The sequence below is a fragment of the Delphinapterus leucas genome, chromosome 1 (genome assembly GCF_059928025.1).
Source record: "Delphinapterus leucas isolate spDelLeu-1000000601 "Yukka" chromosome 1, BTC_Dleu_Yukka2, whole genome shotgun sequence".
In the NCBI taxonomy this organism is placed as follows: Eukaryota; Metazoa; Chordata; class Mammalia; order Artiodactyla; family Monodontidae; genus Delphinapterus; species Delphinapterus leucas.
In genome coordinates this window covers 178,873,315-178,886,196 of record NC_143129.1, presented here as the reverse complement: position 1 = coordinate 178,886,196, position 12,882 = coordinate 178,873,315, and the positions used below count along the sequence as shown (strand labels likewise).

At 51.2% G+C, this 12,882-nt stretch overlaps 1 protein-coding gene across 1 annotated transcript in view; it reads left to right on the top strand.

Moving 5' to 3' along the window:
• FHAD1 (forkhead associated phosphopeptide binding domain 1) overlaps positions 1–12,882 on the top strand; it is a 136,506-nt gene that overhangs the window by 106,866 nt on the left and 16,758 nt on the right. Inside the window, 6 exon segments of the mRNA XM_089900795.1 lie at positions 550–772; positions 2,298–2,385; positions 4,118–4,224; positions 6,011–6,170; positions 7,399–7,531; positions 12,112–12,241. Of these exon segments, the coding sequence (XP_089756921.1) occupies positions 550–772; positions 2,298–2,385; positions 4,118–4,224; positions 6,011–6,170; positions 7,399–7,531; positions 12,112–12,241 (841 nt within the window).

Here is a 12,882-nt window from a genome sequence, read left to right as displayed (position 1 = left end):
GGCGGACTCTCAACCACTGCGCCACTGGGGAAGCCCCATTTTTGTCTTTAAGAACTACAAATTCATTCACTTTTCTCTTATAAAATTGTTCACTCATTAATTCAACCCACACTTACTGAGCATCTGGGTCTAGATGCTGTGGCAGGGATCTAGACACTGATGCTGTGGGCATATTGGTAAATAAGAAAGGGTAAGTTTCTGCTCTCATGGAGCTTACATTCCAGTGGGAGCAAGAAATAAAGACATGAGATCATTCAGATGGTGATAAGTGCCTCAGGGGAAATAAAACAGGGTCATGTCTCCTTCAGATAGGCAGTCAGGGAGGGCCTCTCTGAGGAGGTGACATTGGAGCTGAGGCCTGTCACATGAGGCGTCAGCCATGCGAGGAGCTGGGGGAAGATTGTACTGTGCAGAGGGAACAGCACATGCAAAGGTCCTGGGGCGGGGCGGAGCTTGGTGCTGGTGGGTGCAGGGGGCCCATGTTGATATTGCTGTTATCGTCCTCTTATCCAGCTCCCAAGATCATGTTAACCACGTCTGTTTTCCCAGATCATGATGGAGGAGCGGATGCAGCTGCAACAGCTCACAGTAAGGGCCCTCCAAGAAGAACAGGAATCTCAGAAGCACGGATTTGAAAAACAGATCATGGAATACAAGGACCAAATCAAACAGCACACCCAGACGATTGTGAGTCTTGAAGAAAGACTCCAGAAAGTGACCGAACACCGTAAAAAAATAGGAGAGATTGCAACGTTGAAGGACAATGACCGAGGTTGGTCCAGAGAGACGCCGAGGAAATCTTAGTGTTCAGGGCAGGTTCTGATGACCCTGTGGGTCCCCCTAGGCTGATGCAGAAGAAAAGTCTGCGCCTCATTTAAAAGCTCCTCTATTGTCTGGAGGCCTTTTCTTCTTGTTACACAGCAAGGTTAGGCGCCCTCAAGGCCCAGGTTCAACAGAAGTAACAGCAATGAGCAGGGACAGCCTTTGTGCCGAGCCGGTCGGCCAGCGAGGGGCACAGGCTGCCGGGGCTGTTAGGGGTGTCAGAGCAGCACAACGGAAATCATCTTTTCCGTGTGGAAACATCCCGTGCAGGGGCCTTTCAAAGGCATCTCTCTGCCATCAGCAATTTGCAACTTTGTCTAATGCACTTTTATAACCAGCTGGGGTTTATCCCTTTAAAAAAAAAAAAAAAAAAAAAGAGGCTGAAGAAAGAACTCAAGAGTTGTGAGCACTTATTCGCCCTGAATGACCAAGGTGATGCGTAAAACTAAAGACAGTGAGCTCTTGGAAAAGAGTTCTGGAAGTAGAGGCCTCGGGCCAGGGTTTCTCATCCTTGGCACTAGTATTGCCATTTGGGCTGGAGGGCTCTTGGTTGGGGGCCGTCCTGTGCACTTAGGGTGCTGAGCAGCCTCCCCGGCCTCTGCCCACCGGATGCCAGTAGCTCCCACCCCCACCCCAGTGCGACAACCAAAAATGTCTCCAGACGTGGCCAAACGTCCCCTTCAGGGTAAACTCCCCACTGGTTGAGAACCGTGGTCCTAGTCTAAGCCACTTGACAAGCTGTCAGGGCTCACCTCATGGATTCATTCACTCAGCATGCATAACTGATCATCTGTTATGTCCCAAGTTCATTCTAGGCACTGGGGGTTCAGCAATGGACAGGCCAGGCAGCTAGCCAAATCACTGCCCTGACAGGGGACCCAGGATGGACAGGGCACCACGGCACGGGCACGGGGCGGGACTCAGTCTCCCAGCCCAAGTCCAGGTCGGAGGGAGGATGCTTCAGCTGGGACCCGAGAGCGACTACATCTTTGTCGCCCCACTCTTAGATCCATGCCTGCCATCAAGCAGATGCTCCCTACGCATCTGTCGAACGAATAAATGAGTGGGTGAACTGAGGGTGAGGGTGGAAACTGGAAGGCGTGGGCTGAGGAGTAATTGGGAGGTGAGGACAGGACGAGACTCTTGTCTGAGCGGAGAGCAGGAAATAGGGCAGGAGGTGCGACCCAGGAGTTAAGGCTCCGCCCCTCCTGCGCCCATCTCCTCGTCTGTCAGTGGAGTCAGTGATCCCTGCCTTAGAGAGTAGCTGGGAAGATTTCACGAGCTCATACGTGGTGCGGCGGGAGGCGGCAGCCTGTGACACGGAACACACGTTGGTTCCCATTAGGTGGAGAGGGCTGGGAGCATAGGGAAGCTTTGTAAGTTGAGAAAGCCATAGGTGTGTTGATAAGCAAAGGGGAAGGAAGACATCCGTTGTGTAAGGACTGTGGTGACGCTGGCCTGTCCCTCTGATTCAGCCCAGGAGGGGGGAACACAGCAAGACACTGCGGCAGCACCTCCGGTGGAGAGCTCCGCCAAAGACGCAGTGTGTGTTCAGCACCTGACGTGAGTACCCGACCGGGCCCCTGCTTCTGGCCACGTCGTCAGAGTCTGCAACAAGGAGTTGAGTCTGGGCTATTCTTGCTGCTATTTGAGATTTTCGATCCCTTTAGTTTCTCGATCATGTTCAAATTCCAACTCAACACTCTCCAGGTGTGTGGCCCCGGGCAGGTCACGTCACCTCCTGTGCCTCGGCTTCCCTGCTGGTGAGATGAGGTACATGAATGCCAGCTAATGCTATGATTGGCTCCTTTTTCCAAGTACCTGCTCGAGGCAAGCGCATTCCTGGGTATTATAAGCGGGTTTCAAACACCACTTGGTTGAGTGGGTCCTGCAGATGGTTAAAAGTTAAGAGGTTGGACTAAACGACCTTGAAGCTCCCTCCCAACCCAAAAGTCCATACCTGGAGCCACAAAGAGCTGACAGTTTCCAGAGAAACAAAATCCATGAATGGGAAAGATCCTAAAAGCCACTGACAAGCAGTGTACAAACAGTAGGCAGGAATGTGATGCAGAGAAAGGATTCAGAAAGTTTCTCGAAAAAGACAAGCCACCAGCCTGAGCCCTGCGCCACATACCAGTTACCAAAGTCTAATGTCCCAGGGGTTTTACCTCAAGAGGGCAAAGATACTCAGATACTCAGCCTCCATGTTCTGAAAAGTTCCTAACTGACTCCTCCTGGTAGAAAGAGCTCTCTCTAAAGACAGCAGTAGCCACGACCTGGAGAAGAATCAGCATCACGTTACTCTTCTCTGGTCCACTTCCTTAGCTGTGGACACCCTTGAGGCAGAGTTTCATCCTCAAGTTGGAAGAGTTATAGCCAAGGAGTAGAGAGAGAGACAGATAGACAGACACGCACACACAGCACGCGTCTCTCAGGGCTGGGGTGTCTCACCCTTGCTCATAACCCCCCTCAAGGCACCTCTCCCGCTGTCACGCTGGGCCCCTTCCCACGGAACACTGCTTCCCTGTCAGCCACCCTGATCGTCATGGTGCCAAAGACGTCCTGCCCTCTGGGGCATGGGGCCAAAGAGCTGCCCTCATCCCACCCTCCCTGTGTCCCCCTTGATTTTCTGGGCCCCTTCCCACGGAACACTGCTTCCCTGTCAGCCACCCTGATCGTCATGGTGCCAAAGACGTCCTGCCCTCTGGGGCATGGGGCCAAAGAGCTGCCCTCATCCCACCCTCCCTGTGTCCCCCTTGATTTTCTGGGCCCCAGGGCCCACACTTCTGCAAAGGGTCCCATGAGCACCACTCACTCACGTGGCACCACGTCTCTCCATCAGGAATTAAAAGAAGCTGGTGAGAGAACAGAAGCCATACCGTCCTCTTCTCTCTCCTCTTCCTCGTCCTCAAAGAATCCCTGAACCCACAAAAAAATAGTCTTCCTTCCTCTTGGCACCAAAGATCAAAAGCCCACAAGAGCATTGGTTCACGCTGACAGACGCTTGAGCAGCAAGAGGTTTCAACTTCACACTAGTTGTATCTCAACCTCAGAGCGAACCCGGCCGGGATCCTTTGTTCTGTCTCCACGTATTTCTTTGTAATGAAGGTGGATCAAAATGGATTTTTGTTTTGAGAATTTTTAAAGAGTGTGCTTATCGCCCTTGCTAGGACAGGCATCCCATGGACCATCATTGATTGGGGATCACTTTGCCTTTGTACTTGGCCCCTTCCAGGCACTCAAGACACCAGGGAGATTGAGTTGAACTGACTTGGTCTGTTTCTGTGAATTTCAGAGAGGACTTATTGACTGCTCAGAAGGAAATCCTGTCTCAGCAGGAGATCATCACGGGGTTAAGGAAGAACCTCACTGAAGCCCATAGCCAAATGTCAGATTTGAGAGGTGTGTACAGTTGCCCACGTCCCTTGATTTCCTGACCCACTTCAAGACAGGAAAGAAACGTGTCTGAAGGGTTGGAAAGCTGGGCATTCAAACTCCCACTCAACCTGACTTCCTGGGCCGTCACAGTACTTTTAGCTCAGGGTCAGCAAGAGCTGTATCCTGGGTATTGAACTGATTCCTTTTGACATGGGGCTACAGGGAACATTCTCAGATGGCTCTGGACCTCTGTGTGGAAACGCAACTTTCTTTTTCGGAGAGAATCTCCGATGACCACAGAGGATTTGTCTCTGGGGGCAAAGGCTTGGGGGTCAACCGTGGGCGCCCCGGGCAGGCCAGCCGGCACAAGTCCTAGCACCCAACAGCTTAGGGAACTCAAGTAAGGTGTCTCCCGGGCCTCTCCTTCCTCTAATGCAAAAACATCTGCAGCACGTCTGCCTCCCGGGGCTGATTTGGACATCAGAGGCCACTAGAATAGGGGCGAAACAGCTGCGAGGTCTGCTCTCTTCTGGACGGACACAAGTCTGACTGAATATTCCTACTTGACCCTTCTTCTCCCCAGACTTTTATTTTTGCCTCTCTTCTTCTTGCTTCTTAGAGCTGTCTTCTTTTCCCATCCCTAGCTTCCATCCAGCCAAAGGGCAGGAGTCGGGGGGTGTAACTAGGTTTGGGGAGGTGGAGGGAGGGTGAGGAGCACTCCTCTCGTCCCCATCTCAAATCCGTGCACCCCAGACCTTCAGTGGTGTTTGCTCCTGTGTCTGGACCAGCTGATGCCCCCAAGGCTTTTATGGCAGGATTTCTCAAAGAGTGATTTTTCCATACCAAGTTATGAGAACACGTGGGAGAGAGGCTACAGTGTCCAGTTCTAGAATGGGGAGGCGCTGGACCCGGTTCTGGATCTGCTGTTTATTAGTTGAGCGACTTTAGGCAAGTCCCCTGACCTCTGTGAACCTCAGTTCCTGCACCTGTGACATGGGGGTGTTACTAGGAACTGCCTTGTAGTGTTGCTTTGAAGACTCAAGGCAGTGGTGGTGTCTTTTTTCTGGCCCTGCGACATGTGGGATCTTAGTTCCCCGACCAGGGATCAGACCCTCGCCCTCTGCGCTGGAAGCGCAGAGTCTTAACGGCTGGACCGCCAGGGAAATCCCAGTGTAGGTGTCTTACTTTGGGTTTTCCCACAAGAAGACCCCCAAGACCAGAATTCCACTGCAGGTGGTTTATTTGAGAGATGATCCCAGGGAAGACAGCAGTGGAAGTGAAGTAAGACAGGAGGGGGAAGAAAGCAGATAACGGCTGTGCTGGTCGGTCAGTGGGCACAGTGGGGGACCGAGGTTACTACTGCAGTGTGGTCGCAGGGGTGCCACCTGGGGGGGGAGGGAGCTGGGCTGTGTACCCCAGCCTGTCTCCACCAGTCCGTGGTTGGAGGCTGTTGCCTCTGGCAGGCTTATGAGCAGAGCAGTCTCCAGAGGCCTCAGAACGCCGTAGGAAACATGCAGAGCAGGCAGCCGAAGGTGCCCTAGAATATGCCACAGGCTCAGAGGTCCTGACAGCTGGGGCCGGGCAGGCGCCTCGCGGGCTGCCTCATGGCGCCAGCACTCACTGAAAGGTAATGCCGTTTTGCTGTTTTGGGGGGGAAGACGCACGCAGACCTCCTGGCCGTTACTGAAGCCCCCAGAGCATCCCTGGAGGGTGGACCGCCTCATGGCTCTTAGAGGCCTGGCAGAGCTGCTGTGGCGCTCACAGAGACCTGGGGCGGGAGACCCCTAACCAGCTTCCACATCACTCCCAGGGGAGCTTAACGAGAAGCAGAAGATGGAGCTGGAGCGGAATGTGGCGCTGGTCCAGCAACAAAGCAGCGAGCTGAGTGTGCTCAAGGAAAAGATGGCACAGGTGAGCAGCCTGCTGGAGAAGAAGGACAAGGAGCTAGAGGCCCTCAAGCAGGCACTCAGGTGGGTAGGAAGGTCTGCACGGCGGGTGTGCGGAGCCCAGGCACACCCAAGTGCCCCTGGAGCCTTGCACAGAGAGGCAGAGCAGGGGGCGGTGGGGGGGGGGACGGTGCTCAGTCAACGCTGGTTGAAGAGTTGAATGAATGAGTAGATGAATGAATTTTCATTTACATTTCATTGCTTTACAACCTCATCATTTAAAACAAAGCTTTGCTCAGTTCTGTGCATCTAGACATTCCTGCCCAATATTCCAGATGAATCTCAGCTTAAATGCCACTTCCTCCAGGAAGCCCTCCATCATTCGCCGTCACGAAACATAGCCAAGGGCTCCTGCTCTGCCTGGGGTCCATCAGCTCCTTCATGCCACCTGAGCGAACCCTTCTCACACAGCCAGGCTGCTCCCACCTGCTGATTGTCTGCCTTCCCCATGAGAACCCCTGTGTAGACTCTATTGACTCCCCAGCATTCACACGGTGCCTGGCATATAAAGGAACGTAGTAAATATTGACTGTACAAAGGTATAGACTGGAGGTGTCAGAGGTCAGCTTAAACTAAATATATTGTTGTTGTCCCACGGATTCGTCTCAAAAATACATGTGAGTTTGCATTTCCATCTATAGTGTATCCATATTTTGACATAAGATTAATGTTTTTCCCAAGGAAGTTTGCGTAGAATTGATATCTCATGTATACTCTGTAGCTTCATGTGCTCCGTGGTTCATGGCCAAGGCAGATTCACATAGTGGTTAAAAGAATAGGCTCCAGACCCAGGCTGCATGGATTCGAGGCCAGGCGCCTTCACCTACAAGCTCCACGACCACAGGCAAATTGCTATATGTCTCTCTCCTTGTCTGTAAAACGGGGCAAGCAGAGTCCCCACCTCATGGGACTTCTATGAGAAATAGAAGGGTTGACAAATAGTAAGTGTTAGAAACAGCAGACACACAGTAAATACCCGCCATGAATGTCACAGCAGTGTCCCGCAGACCCAATGCAGGAAGCAAGGATGGGTAGGGGCCTGCCTGTCTGGTCACTATAGCCTTAAGTCCCCCGAAGCTCATTTCCCTAGAAATCTTCGGGCAGTAGACTTGAAGGCTCAAAGATTTTGGTTCCCTGTAAAAATGGGAGTCCCTTTTCCAATTCTGTTCATGGGTACAAAGGTAATTCACGGTTCCCGGAATTCATGCTGCCAACGACTCTGCTGCCCAGTGTCTCATCTTCTCTGCCCTAGGGCCTCCCAAGAGAAACACAGACTCCAGCTGCACAAGGAGAAGGAACAGAAGCCCAGGAACACAACCCAGATGTGTGACATCTCGGTGCAGATAGAACCAATCCACACCGATATTTTCTTGAGCAGCCAGGAAGTGAGTGCCTGCCCTGTCCCTGGGCAGCTAGAAAGACAAGCTAAGAAAGAGCCCAGCAGTGGCTTTCTTTGTGCTTTTTTTTTTTTTGCTTTTTTTTTAACAGGGTGATGTGAGGTTCCAGTTTGAATGAGAAGGCATAGCTGGGGAAGGGCGGTCCAGGCAGGGTAATTGCCACTACAAAGGCCCTGAGGCAGAAATATGTTTCAGGAGGAATATATGTGGGAAGGAGGGCAGTTTGGGATCTAGGAGAACTTTTATTATTATTGTGTGTGTGTGTGTGTGTGTGTGTGTGTGTGTGCGCGGCTGTGTTGGGTCTTCGCTGCTGCACGCGGGCTTTCTCTAGTTGCGGCGAATGGGGGCTACTCTTCGTTGTGGTGCACAGGCTTCTCATTGCTGTAGCTTCTCTTGTCGCGGAGCACGGGCTCTAGGTGCACGGGTTTCAGTAGTTGCGGCACGCAGGCTCAGTAGTTGTGGCTCGCAGGCTCTAGACTGCAGGCCCAGTAGTTGTGGCGCACGGGCTTAGTTGCTCCACGGCATGTGGGATCTTCTCGGACCAGGGATCAAACCTGTGTCCCCTGCATTGGCAGGCGGATTCTTAACCACTGAGCCACCAGGGAAGCCCCTTTCTTTGCTTTTGTAAACATCTTCATTTTAAGTTCCAAAAATATTACTTGCTTATGTGAAATGTATGTTATCAGCAGCTTGGCACGTGTGCCATCAGACCTTTTCCTCACAGAAACCACCACGTGCTCATACAGTCAGGATTGTGCAGTGGTTGAAGGTCAGGCTTGGATTCGATTCCAATCTTGACTCCTCCACTCAGAAACCCTGTGACTTCAAGGATGCACCTGAGTACCAATTCCCTCATCTGGGAAGTGGGAGTAATACCAGTCACCACCCCCCCATGGGGTTGTTGAGAAATGAATTTATACACACAAACACGCGCAAACTTACATATACATATATTTATTTAATAGGGTTTTTTTCAAAACATGGTATCAAGCTGCATATATTCTGCAACTATTTTTTTCTCACATAAGACTATTTAATGGGCATATTGTCAAGTAAGCATGTAAAGATCTACCTCATCCTTTTAAACGGCAGCAATGAATTCCATCATGTCCCTTTTATCCAACCAGTCCTGTATTGATGGACATTTGTTTCTACTTCCACACGTTGCTATAGTTAATATCCTTGTAAGTATGTAGAACAAATTCCTAGATGTGATTCCGAGATGTCCAGAGGACAGCCTAAACTGTGCTTGGTATGGCCAAACTGCCTTCCCAAAGAGCCATGCCACTTACACTCCATGGCTGACTCTTGGCAACCTCTGCGCAGAGGCCTTTGCGTGCCTGGAAGTCCCAGCGGTGCAGCACACAGGGATCATGTCTTAGAGCGAGAGCAGCCTTCACCACGCAGTCCTCAATGGTGGCGCTCACATCTGTCCCCGTGGCAGGGGCTGTGATGCTCCCCATTGTACATGGGCGGCTGACTATGGGTATGGCGCTTCCTCGAGGCCCCGGGTTTCCTGGAGTCCAAGGATCTCCTTTGCTTTGTGAAACTAGAGAGCAGAGCGTTTCAGTAATGGGCTTTGGACTTTCACTTGGAGACAGGGCCAAATGTGTCAGCTTGCCTTCCTGCCTTCTCAAAGATGCCTTTCCCCTGCCAAAGAGCAGTGAGCCAGGGCCGCCCGCAGCGTGAAGGAAAGGGCTCAGTGGCCCAGCCCTCCGGCCCTGGCAACAATCACCATCCAGAGAACTTTAGCAGAGGTGTCTCCTCGTTACTAGGGCCACCTGGCGATGGGGCTGCAGCGGGTTCCGCAGCTGTGAGCTCCATGGGGCCGGAAGCAGGTCTCACTCCTGTCGGAATCCAAGCTCTTTGTGCAGGACCCAGCCCATATTCATTCACACGTTCAACAACTATTGAGCACCTGCTGTATGCCAGGCCCTGTGCTGGGCTCAGGGGAGGATGCTCAGGGTCCCTGCCCACACCAGACCCCCTGCGACTCTGCACGTGTTTGCTGGAAAGGACTGTTGACCAGAGGCCTGTGAATTTTAGTTTCTGTGACGAGGAGGGGTTAGTTGAGGAAGATGGGGGAGGGAGGCTGCAAGATAAAAGTAAAAAGGATTTTTTCTTTCTCAGAACGGCTTTCCACACTCAGGCTACTTCCTGCTTTCTAAACCAGAGTGGGTCAGAGGGCTTAAGCATTGTATGAGAAAGAATCTCCATCTTCTCTAAATAAACAAATTCCCAGAAGAGCCATGAGTAAGGGTCACATCGGGCTCAGGCGAGCTCTGCAGGCAGAGGAAGGGCTGTCACCAAGCCCGGCTACTGCGGCTGCCCCACCCCCAAGGCCGGTCACCCCTGCCCACCTCCTCCTCTCCAGCCTCCAGCATGTGCACACACACACACACACACACACACACACACACACACACACACACATTCCTGGTGTTTACTCCCAAGGCAAACATACACCCTCAAAGAGAGGGAGGCCAGTGTAGAAAGAGCCTGGGAAGTAAGCTGGCTGTAGCCAGGGTCAGGCTCCATCAAGGTCCTACTAAGTGCAGCCGGGGGTAGAGTGCCCCCTTCTCTCAGGGACTGAGCCCTGGTCCCAGCAGGAACACTGGGGCAGACCCCTTCCGGCTCCGTATTTCTTGAGCCCCTACTATGCCCGGGGAATAAGGCTGGGCCCTGGGAATAGCACAGTCTACAACGGAGACAAACTCTGCTCTCACAGAGCCCACATTCTGGAAGAGGAGAGACACAGGCAATAAACAAGTCAACGTCGAACAAAATGTCCAGCGGGAGCGAACGCTCCGAGGAAAGATACAGCAGGATTCGGGGTAGAGTAGCGTGTGGGAGGGGGCCTCCCAGGAGAAGACCAGGAGCAGAGCCTGAATGAAATGAAGGAATGAGTGGTGGGGACGTGGGGTGAGAAGTGTGGCCCCAGGAGGACCTCAGACGGCCCTGCTGGGCTCCCCGAGCGAGGCCATGAGCCTTGTGCCCATCGTGGCCAGCATGCGGCCTGGCACATGTCACATGGGCCTTCAATAAGCATTTGATGAATCAAGGAAGGAAGAGCAAATAAATGTCCCTTTCCCTCTTCTCTGCTTTGTTTTCCTGGTAGCATTTATCACTTTCTGGAATTTGAACATGTCTTTCTGCTTGTTTGGTGTGTCTGCCCCATAGCAATGAGCCCCCAGCAGCAGAGCTTTCTGCCTGGTTCCCCGATCTCTCCCTAGTGCCTAAACAGTGTCTGGTGAGCACTGTCTCTCTGAACCAAAATTGTCATAAGATTGTGATAAAACAAACAAGTTGTCAGTTTCTTCCCTTTCTCGCCATTTTGACTGGGACCTTCCCTAGCCACAGTACTTATATCTGAAGACCATTCCCAGCACCCCATCCCATTTCCAGTTTCTTTCTTTAATATCTATCACTGTCCACCATATATTTTCCATGATTATCTTATGTATTGTCTGTCTGCTCACACTAGGATGCAGAATCTATGCTAACAGGGATTTTGCCAGTTTTAGTCACTGCTAAGTCCCCAGAGCCTAGAGCAAGGCATGGCACATAGACGTGCTCAATAAACCTTTGTGGTATGAATGAATGAGTGGATGAATGAATCACTTACCCTAGGGAAGCGCTGTTTAATTTGGAGTCTACGACAGGGCTTCAGGGGGTCCCTGAAGCTCCAGAAGTTGTCTGCAAATTTTTGTACGTGAATTTTTCTGGAGGAAGAAACCCGCATTCTTCCTATTCTCAAAGGGGAGAATATGTGCATGACCCTTAAGAGATGAAGAAGACCTTTCCTTGTCTGTGCCCTTTGTAAACCCAACTCTAGCGACACGGCTAGTGACTACCATATTGGATGGTGCAGATAGAGAATACTTCCATTGTTGCAGAAAGTTCTGTTGGACCACACTGTTCCAGAGAGTCCAGGAGTCTCAGAGGAGTGTTTTCCTTTCTGCAGACCAGCCAGGAGTCCGCCCATCAAATTCCCTCGAGTAAATATTAAACCACCATCCTTATTACCAGCTAAGAAGAAAATATCACATGTTCTTACCTAAAAAATGCCCCTCCAGGGACTTCCCTGGCAGTCCAGTGGTTAAGACTCTGCGCTTCCGCTGCAGGGGGCACGGTTTCGATCTCCGGTCAGGGAACTAAGATCCCGCATGCCGCACGGTGCAGGCAAAAATAAAAAATGCCCCTCCAGGAGCGAATTTGATGTGATTATTCAGAGATGAGACCAGAATGACAACAAGTGGAAACCCAAGCTTAGAAGAATATTAGAAGAAAAAGAGAAATAAAACATGGGGATGGAACATAGAGGGGATCTCTTATTTATAGTGATGCTAAGTAGGTAGGAAAGTTGGAAATCTTCCTAGATGTGACTTTGTATTTGAAATGAAATTTTTAAGTTCCTTCTCTGCTGAAGCCCCTTAATGATATTTTCCAAGGTACTAGGTAAGTGACAGGGTTTCTGCTAATCCATGATTTGTTCATGTTTCTTCAAATACAAGAGAGGGAGATTCTGATCCCTGATAAAGCTGCTGTCCTCACCATTCTGGCCACAGGAGCAGTCCTTCAGTGATCTAGGGGCCAAGTGCAAAGGGTCCCGACATGAGGAAGTCATTCAGCGTCAGAAAAAGGCCTTATCCGAGCTTCGTGCGCGAATTAAAGAACTTGAGAAGGCCAGCTTGTCAAGTAAGTTTCCTCCTTCCTAGTCACCCGCTCTGTGCTGAGAGCCGTGGGCCCCAGACTTGAGGGTTCACTTTGGGGACTGACCAATTTGCCAGGACCACCATCTTCTATCCCCATCATTTCATAACTAAAAGGACATAGTTATAAAAAAAAAAAAAGATGGGCAGGAAAAAAAAAATTGGGCAGACATGATCTCAGAGTCAAGAGCAGGCCTTGATATTAAATAAACAGGATTTCATGAAAAACTCACAACCTTGTCCTTCTTTTTCTGATTTCACTGTGGCCCAGTGGAAACTTTTTCATAGACTGATGCTGTGCAAGGACCAACCTTGGGGAACTTCCCAGGATAAATACCCTGTGTAGAGGGAATAGGGCTTTCAAGAAACCAAGCTTGCTGCTGGGTAGAGCACTGGGCTAGGACACAGAATCCTGGGTTCAAGTCCATCCTCATACCTGTGGCCGAAGGTTCACCCTCAGTGCCTCAGCCCTGTGAGGCTGCAGCCTCATATTAGCTGTGTGGCCTTGGACAAGTCATTTCACCTCTCTGGGCCTTGATTCCTCACCTGCCAAGGGAGGATGGTGAGGTAATTAGTACTGGCCTGTGGTAAGTGTCCAGTAAATAGCAGCTGTGATTTTTACATGCA